General features: G+C 56.1%; 1 protein-coding gene across 2 annotated transcripts in view; it reads left to right on the top strand.

Annotated features, from left to right (window-relative positions):
• Positions 1-7,154: 7,154 nt before the first annotated feature.
• Positions 7,155-9,271, top strand: part of slc35b2 (solute carrier family 35 member B2) — a 50,606-nt gene continuing 48,489 nt past the window's right edge. The window contains exon 1 of one of the 2 annotated variants that reach the window (XM_078212111.1): positions 7,155-7,394. Coding sequence is in view for 1 of the 2 variants with exons in the window: in XM_078212110.1 (XP_078068236.1) it covers positions 7,397-7,413 (17 nt within the window). In the remaining variant the exon portion in view is untranslated. Of the gene's footprint in view, positions 7,414-9,271 lie in introns of both variants that reach the window. The other variant, XM_078212110.1, reaches the window with a different exon arrangement.

The following is a 9,271-nucleotide window of genomic DNA, read 5'->3' as shown; positions in this document are numbered from 1 at the left end:
GCAGATGCTCTAGGGATGATTTCCCAATCCTTACTAGATACAGGGGAGGTACCAGAACACTGGAGAAATTGTTTAAAAAGGGACTGAAGGAAATGCCAAACAATTATAGACCAGTTAGTCTTACATCGGTGGTGGGCAGATGAGTAGAATCAATCCTGAGGGATGGGATTAACTGTGGATGGACTTGTTAGGGATGGTCAGCATGGGTTGGTTAAAGGAAGGTCTTGCCTCACAAATTTGATTGAATTCTTTGAGGAAGTGACAAGAAGTGTTGATGAAGGTAGTGCAGCGAATGTGGTGGACATGGATTTTAGCAAGGAGTTTGACAAGGTCCCACATTGCAGATTGGTCAGAAAAGTAAAAGCCCATTGGATCCTGGGTAATGTGGCAAACTGGCTTCGTAACAGGAAACAAAGGGTAATGATCTATGGATGCCCTTGCGAATGGGAAGCTGTTTCCAGTGGGGGTCCATAGGGCTCGGTGTTGGAACCCTTGCTGTTTGTGTTATATATTAATGATTTGGACATGAATGTGGGAGGCGTGATTGGGAAATTTGCAGACGACACAAAGAGATTGGCCGAGTAGTGGATAGTGTAGAGGAGAGCTATAATCTCCAAAACGATATCGATGGGTTGGGAGAGTGGGCGGTAAAGTGGCAGGTTGATTATAATATAGAGAAGTGTGAGGTCATGTATTTAGGGAGTTCAAACAGTTATAGGAAATACACAGTAGATAGGAATGTACTAAGAGGGGTTGAAGTGAGAGATCTTAGCGTTCAAGAACACAGGTCCCTGAAGGCAGCAGTTTAAGTAGACAAGGTTGTACAGAAGGTATATGGAATGCGCTCCTTCATTGGCAGAGGTACAGAATATAAAAATAAGAATATAATGTTGGAATTGTACAAAGCACTGGTGAGGCCACAACTGGAGTATTGTGTGCAGTTCTGGTCACCATATTACAGGAGCGACACATTTGCTCTGGAGAGAATGCAGAGGAGGTTTACAGGAATGTTGCCAGGGCTGGAAAAGTGTAGCTATGAGGAGAGTGGGGATAGGTTGGGATTATTGTCCTTGGAACAAAGAAGGCTGAGGGGTGACTTGATAGAAGTGTCCAAAATGATGAGGAGAAGAGAGAGAGTGGATACAGGATAAAATTGTTTTTGTTGACATAGAATTTCCCGGGCCAGGAAATGTCAGCAGGAGACCAAAAATGGGAAAGGCCCCTGGCCGGTTGCAATCTTCCTGGTCCATTTTTTTGGACGTAATCAGCCTCGTGCCGGGGAACAGCGTGGTTACAATATGCTGAAGCAGGGACTCAATTGGCCGGGCTTGCTAATGTTCCTCGCTACTGGAGGCCCACACCAGCAGTGACCACGTATGATCCCCAGCAATAGGGACCAGGCATGATAGCTTCGCTGGTGGGACCAGAGGTCATTGAGATCCCCAGAGAGGTCAGGGGCAGGAGAGGGTTCCCCTGGCACACTGGCACTGTCAGCTTGATATCCAACGTTGTCTACCTGATATGTTGCAGGAAAGGATGTCCCGAGGGACACCATGCAGACGCTATGACAACGGATGAATGAACACCGCTCGACAATCACCAGGCAAGAGTGTTCTCTTCCTGTTGGGGAACACTTCAGCGGTCACGGGCATTCGGCCTCTGATCTTCGGGTAAGCGTTCTCCAAGGCGGCCTTCACGACACACGACAGCGCAGAGTCGCTGAGCAGAGACTGATAGCCAAGTTCCGCACACATGAGGACGGCCTCAACCGGGATCTTGGGTTCATGTCACACTATCTGTAACCCCCATGACTTGCCTGGGCTTGCAAAATCTCACTAACTGTCCTGTCTGGAGACAATACACATCTCTTTAACCTGTGCTTAACCCTCTCCACTCACATTGTCTGTACCTTTAAGACTTGATTACCTGTAAAGACTTGCATTCCAACCATTATTTTGTAAATTGAGTTTGTGTCTTGATATGCCCTGTTTGTGAACAGAACTCCCAGTCACCTGATGAAGGAGCAGCGCTCCGAAAGCTAGTGGCTTTTGCTACCAAATAAACCTGTTGGACTTTAACCTGGTGTTGTGAGACTTCTTACTCAGTCATAGAAGACAGAGGATAGCAGCAGAAAGGTGCGTTTCTGAATGGAGGGCTGTGACAAGTGGTGTTCCTCAGGGATCAGTGCTGGGACCTTTGCTGTTTGTAATATATATAAATGATTTGGAGGAAAATGTAACTGGATTGATTAGTAAGTTTGCGGACGACACTAAGGTTGGTGGATTTGCGGATAGCGATGAGGACCATCAGAGGATACAGCAGGATATAGATCGGTCGGAGACTTGGGCGGAGAGATGGCAGATGGAGTTTAATCCGGACAAATGTGAGGTAATGCATTTTGGAAGGTCTAATAAAGATAGGAAATATACAGTAAATGGCAGAACCCTTAGGAGTATTGATAGGCAGAGGGATCTGGTGTACAGGTAAAGTAAAAGAAGTAAATTTTTAAAGTTTATTTATTAGTCACAAGTAAGGCTTACACTCATTTTTACACTAATAAAAATGTGCAAGAACCAATATAAGATGGTCGATGGAAAACATCATGAATAGGAATGCTGGGAAGAGAAGAAACTTTATCACATGCCCTAAATTCCAGAAAGAGTACCACGACTATTTCCTTCACAAGTGACACACCAAGATTGTGCAAGAGCTGTCAAGACAACACAGTTTTATGATAAGTAGATGCTGGCATTGGACTGGGGTGGACACAGTAAGAAGTCTCACAGTACCAGGTTAAAGTCCAACAGGTTTATTTGGAATTGGGCTGCTCCAAAAGCTTCTGATTCCAAATAAACCCGTTGGACTTTGACCTCGTGTTGTGAGACTTCTTACTGTCTTGACAGTTGTCTTGGCACCTACATACATTGTAGAGCAAGTTGTTGGGCAGAGAAAAGGTTCAACAATGGATTGGAGAGTGACACCATCCGCAGGATAAATGATGAACTCCTAGAGCGACCAACCTCCTGTTCCTCTTTATCAATAAATATCTTGTGTTCTTAACAACGTCTGAAATCTCTTGACAACAGCACAACAGTTCGCCAATCCTCAATCCAGGCAGATTGTCTCCTATCCCATGTGCTTTTCTTTTGCTAATTAATCTTCTGTGGGGAACTTTATCCAAGGTTTTCTGAAAGTCGAAGTATATGATGTCCATTGACTCTCCCTTATCAATTCTGTTCGTAACATCTTCAAAAAACTCCAACAGGTTTGTAAATCCATGCTGACTCTGCCCAATCACGTCACAATTGTCCGATTAACATATCCTTTACAATCGATGCCACATTTTCCTTGTCACTGATATAAGGCCTGTCGCTCCCATCCTGAAACAGCAGGGAGGACATTTGCTGCTTTCCAATTGCCAGGAACCAGTCCAGAACCGAAAGAAATTTGGAAAATGATCACCGGTTTATCCACCAGCTCTACAGAAACCTCTTTAAACCCTCATTGCAGGACAATGATGAAGAAATGAAGGATGAGCCATGGTGTTATTGAACAAGGGAGTGGCTCGGAGAGCTGGGTGATTCCTCCAGCTTCGCCCAGGGCCCAGAGAGTGGGACAAATCCCCCAATTCCTCCCACCCACTGGGAGCACTGCAGTCATTCCTCCCACCCACTGGGAGCACTGCACTCATTCCTCCCACCCACTGGGAGCACTGCAGTTGTTCCTCCCACCCACTGGGGGCGCTGCAGTCATTCCTCCCACCCACTGGGGGCGCTGCAGTTATTCCTCCTGCTCACTGGGGGTGCTGCAGTTATTCCTCCTGTCCACTGGGGGCACTGTAGTTATTCCTCCTGTGCACTGGGGCACTGCAATTATTCCTCCCATCCACTGGAGGTGCTGCAGTTATTCCTCCCACCCACTGGGGGTGCTGCAGTCATTCCTCCCACCCACTGGGGGCCCTGCAGTTATTCCTCCCACCCACTGGGGGCACTGCAGTTATTCCTCCTGTCCACTGGGGGCGCTGCAGTTATTCCTCCCACCCACTGGGGGCACTGCAGTTATTCCTCCTGTCCACTGGGAGCACTGCAGTTATTCCTCCTGCTCACTGGGGGCGCTGCAGTTATTCCTCCCACCCACGTGAAGGCTCAGTTAGGGCGCATGAGAGTTACAAGTTAGCCAGAAAGGACCTAAAGAGAGAGTTAAGAAGAGCCAGGAGGGAACATGAGAAGCCTTTGGCAGGTAGGATCAAGGAAAACCCTAAAGCTTTCTATAGGTATGTCAGGAGTAAAAGAATGGCGAGGGTAAGATTAGGATCTGTCAAGGACAGTAGTGGGAAGTTGTGCGTGGAGCCTGAAGAGAATGAATATTTTTCGTCAGTATTCACACAGGAAAAAGACAATGTTGTCGAGGAGAATACTGAGATACAGGCTATTGGACTAGATAGGATTGAGGTTAATAAGGAGGAGGTGTTAGCAATTCTGGAAAGTGTGAAAATAGATAAGTCCCCTGGACCGGATGGGATTTATCCCAGGATTCTCTGGGAGGCAAGGGAGGAGATTGCTTTGATCTTTATGTCGTCATTGTCTACAGGAATAGTGCCAGAAGACTGGAGGATAGCAAATGTTGTCCCCTTCTTCAAGAAGGGGAGTAGGGACAACCCTGGTAATTATAGACCACTGAGCCTTACCTTCTGTTGTGGGCAAAGTTTTGGAAAGGATTATAAGAGATAGGATTTATAATCATCTAGAAAGGAATAATTTGATTAGGGATAGTCAGCACGGTTTTGTGAAGGGTAGGTCGTGCCTCACAAACCTTATTGAGTTCTTTGAGAAGGTGATCAAAGAAGTGGATGAGGGTAAAGCAGTTGATGTGGTGTATATGGATTTCAGTAAAGCGTTTGATAAGGTTCCCCACGGTAAGCTATTGCAGAAGATTATGGAGGCATGGGATTGAGGGTGATTTAGTGGTTTGGATCAGGAATTGGCTCGCTGTAAGAAGACAGAGGGTGGTGGTTGATGGGAAATATTCGTCCTGGAGTTCAGTTACTAGTGGTGTACCGCAAGGATCTGTTTTGGGGCCACTGCTGTTTGTCATTTCTATTAATGACCTGGATGAGGGCGTGGAAGGATGGGTTAGGAAATGTGCGGATGACACTAAAGTCGGTGGAGTTGTGGACAGCGCGGAAGGTTGTTGCAGGTTACAGAGGGACATAGATAAGCTGCAGAGCTGGGCTGAGAGGTGGCAAATGGAGTTCAATGCGGAAAAGTGTGAGGTGATTCACTTTGGAAGGAGTAACAGGAACACAGAGTACTGGGCTAATGGTAAGCTACTTGGTAGTGTGGATGAACAGAGGGATCTGGGTGTCGATGTGCATAGATCCCTTAAAGTTGGCACCCAGGTTGATAGGGTTGTTAAGGAGGCGTACGGAGTGTTAGCTTTTATTGGTAGAGGGATTGAGTTTCGGAGCCATGAGGTCATGCTGCAACTGTACAAAACTCTGGTGCGGCCGCACTTGGAGTATTGCGTACAGTTCTGGTCGCCGCATTATAGGAAGGATGTGGAAGCATTGGAAAGGGTGCAGAGAAGATTTACCAGGATGTTGCCTGGTATGGTGGGAAAATCGTATGAGGAAAGGCTGAGGGTCTTGAGGTTGTTTTCGTAGAGAAGGTTAAGAGGTGACTTAATAGAGGCATACAAGATGATCAGAGGATTAGATAGGGTGGATAGTGAGAGCCTTTTTCCTCAGATGGTGATGGCTAGCACGAGGGGACATAGCTTTAAATTGAGGGGTGAGAGATATAGGACAGATGTTAGAGGTAGGTTCTTTACTCAGAGAGTAGTAAGGGCGTGGAATGCCCTGCCTGCAGCAGTAGTGGAATCGCCAACATTAAGGGCATTTAAATGGTCATTGGATAAACATATGGATGATATTGGAATAGTGTAGGTTAGATGGGCTTTAGATTGGTTTCACTGGTCGGCGCAACATCGAGGGCCGAAGGGCCTGTACTGCGCTGTAATGTTCTATGTTCTATGTTCACTGGGGGCACAGCAGTTATTCCTCCTGTCCACTGGGGGCACAGCAGTTATTCCTCCTGTCCACTGGGGCACTGCAGTTATTCCTCCCAGCCATTGGGGGCGTTGCAGTTATTCCTCCTGTCCACTGGGGATGCTGCAGTTATTCCTCCTGTCCACTGGGGGCACAGGGGGGCGCTGCTCTGTGTCCACCCGGCCACAGGGGGCGCTCCGCTCGGTCCTCCCATCCGCAGGAGGTGCTCCGCTCAGTTCCTGGCCACAGGGGGCGCTGCTCTGGGTCCTCCCGGCCACAGGGGGCGCACCGCTCAGTCCTCCCGGCCGCAGGGGGCGCTCCGCTCGATCCTCCTGGCCACAGGGGGCGCTCCGCTCGATCCTCCTGGCCGCAGGGGGCGCTACTCTGGGTCCTCCCGGCCGCAGGGGGCGCTGCTCTGGGTCCTCCCGGCCGCAGGGGGCGCTGCTCTGGGTCCTCCCGGCCGCAGGGGGTGCTCTGCTCAGTCCTCCCAGCCGCAGGGGGCGCTGCTCTGGGTCCTCCCGGCCACAGGGGGCGCTGCTCTGGGTCCTCCCGGCCACAGGGGGCGCTCCGCTCGGTCCTCCCAGCCGCAGGATAAACATATGGATGATATTGGAATAGTGTAGGTTAGATGGGCTTTAGATTGGTTTCACTGGTCGGCGCAACATCGAGGGCCGAAGGGCCTGTACTGCGCTGTAACGTTCTATGTTCTATGTACACTGGGGGCTCAGCAGTTATTCCTCCTGTCCACTGGGGGCACTGCAGGTATTCCTCCTGTCCACTGGGGGCACTGCAGTTATTCCTCCCACCCACTGGGGGCGTTGCAGTTCTTCCTCCTGTCCACTGGGGGCACAGCAGTTATTCCTCCTGTCCACTGGGGGCACTGCAGTTATTCCTCCCACCCACTGGGGGCGTTGCAGTTATTCCTCCTGTCCACTGGGGATGCTGCAGTTATTCCTCCTGTCCACTGGGGGTGCAGGGGGCGCAGCTCTGCGTCCTCCCGGCCGCACGGGGCGCTCCGCTCAGTCCTCCCGGCAACAGGGGGCGCTCCGCTCGGTCCTCCCGGCTGCAGGGGGCGCTGCTCTGGGTCCTCCCGGCCGCAGGGGGCGCAGCTCCGGGTCCTCCCGGCCGCAGAGGGCGCATCGCTCGGCCATCCCAGCCGCTGCTGGAGTCGCTATCCCGGGCGGGGAAGGTGCAGCATCGCCGCTGCCGTTGGAAGCCGCTCCCTCCCCGGGAAGCGCAGCCTGAAAGGCCGAGGCTCGGTGCCGGGTGATGCTACAGCGGCAGCGGGGCCCAGGGGAAGAGGCCCCGGGGACTGAGGCGGCCTGAACCGCGACTGAGAGGCAGAGAGGCATGGAGCCTGGGAGGAGGTGGGAGAGGGGGGGGGGGTGTGAGGGGAGGGGGGGGGGTGTGAGGGGGGGGGGGGGGAGAGGGGTGGGGGGGAGAGGGGTGGGTGGGGGGGAGAGGGGTGGGTGGGTGGGGGGGAGGGGGTGGGTGGGGGGTGGGGGGGGAGGGGGGTGGGGGGGAGGGGGGGTGGGTGGGAGTGAGGAGGGGAGGGGGGTGGGGGGGAGTGAGGAGGGGAGGGGGGTGGGGGGGAGGGGGGGTGGGTGGGAGTGAGGAGGGGAGGGGGGGTGGGGGGGAGTGAGGAGGGGAGGGGGGGTGGGTGGGAGTGAGGAGGGGAGGGGGGAGGGGGGGTGGGTGGGAGTGAGGAGGGGAGGGGGGGTGGGGGGGAGTGAGGAGGGGAGGGGGGGTGGGTGGGAGTGAGGAGGGGAGGGGGGGTGGGTGGGAGTGAGGGGGGGGTGGGTGGGAGTGAGGGGGGTGGGGGGGGGTGGGTGGGAGTGAGGGGGGGTGGGTGGGAGTGAGGGGAGGAGGGGGGGTGGGTCGGAGTGAGGGGGGGTGGGTGGGAGTGAGGGGGGGTGGGGGGGTGGGTGGGAGTGAGGGGGGGGGGGGGGAGAGGGGTGGGTGGGTGGGGGGGAGAGGGGTGGGTGGGTGGGGGGGAGGGGGGTGGGTGGGGGTGGGGGGGAGGGGGGTGGGGGAGAGGGGTGGGTGGGTGGGGGGGAGGGGGGTGGGTGGGGGTGGGGGGGAGGGGGGTGGGGGGGAGGGGGGTGGGTGGGAGTGAGGAGGGGAGGGGGGGTGGGGGGGAGTGAGGAGGGGAGGGGGGTGGGGGGGAGGGGGGGTGGGTGGGAGTGAGGAGGGGAGGGGGGGTGGGGGGGAGGGGGGGTGGGTGGGAGTGAGGAGGGGAGGGGGGGTGGGGGGGAGTGAGGAGGGGAGGGGGGGTGGGTGGGAGTGAGGAGGGAGGGGGGAGGGGGGGTGGGTGGGAGTGAGGAGGGGAGGGGGGGTGGGGGGGAGTGAGGAGGGGAGGGGGGGTGGGTGGGAGTGAGGAGGGGAGGGGGGGTGGGTGGGGTGAGGGGGGGGTGGGTGGGAGTGGAGGGGGGTGGGGGGGGTGGGTGGGAGTGGGGGGGGTGGGTGGGAGTGAGGGGAGGAGGGGGGGGTGGGTGGGAGTGAGGGGGGGTGGGGGGGTGGGTGGGAGTGAGGGGGGGTGGGGGGGTGGGTGGGAGTGAGGGGGGGAGGGGGGTGGGAGTGAGGGGGGGAGGGGGGTGGGAGTGAGGGGGGGAGGGGGGGTGGGAGTGAGGGGGGGTGGGAGTGAGGGGGGGTGGGAGTGAGGGGGGGAGGGGGGGTGGGTGGGGAGTGAGCGGGGTGGGTGGGAGTGAGGGGGGGGGTGGGTGGGAGTGAGGGGGGGGTGGGTGGGAGTGAGGGGGGGGGAGGGGGTGGGTGGGAGTGAGGGGGTGGGTGGGAGTGAGGGGGGGGAGGGGGGGTGGGTGGGAGTGAAGGGGGGGGGGGGGGGGTGGGTGGGAGTGAGGGGGGGAGGAGGGGGGGTGGGTGGGAGTGAGGGGGGGTGGGGGGGTGGGTGGGAGTGAGGGGGGGAGGGGGGGTGGGAGTGAGGGGGGGAGGGGGGGTGGGAGTGAGGGGGGGAGGGGGGGTGGGAGTGAGGGGGGGTGGGAGTGAGGGGGGGAGGGGGGGTGGGTGGGAGTGAGCGGGGTGGGTGGGAGTGAGGGGGGGGGTGGGTGGGAGTGAGGGGGGGGGTGGGTGGGAGTGAGGGGGGGGTGGGTGGGAGTGAGGGGGGGGGAGGGGGTGGGTGGGAGTGAGGGGGGGGAGGGGGGTGGGTGGGAGTGAGGGGGGGGAGGGGGGGTGGGTGGGAGTGAGGGGGGGGAGGGGGGTGGGTGGGAG

Source organism: Mustelus asterias, chromosome 5 (genome assembly GCF_964213995.1).
Source record: "Mustelus asterias chromosome 5, sMusAst1.hap1.1, whole genome shotgun sequence".
In the NCBI taxonomy this organism is placed as follows: Eukaryota; Metazoa; Chordata; class Chondrichthyes; order Carcharhiniformes; family Triakidae; genus Mustelus; species Mustelus asterias.
Note: the sequence above shows the minus strand (reverse complement) of the source record. Positions and strands in the feature narration are given on the sequence as shown.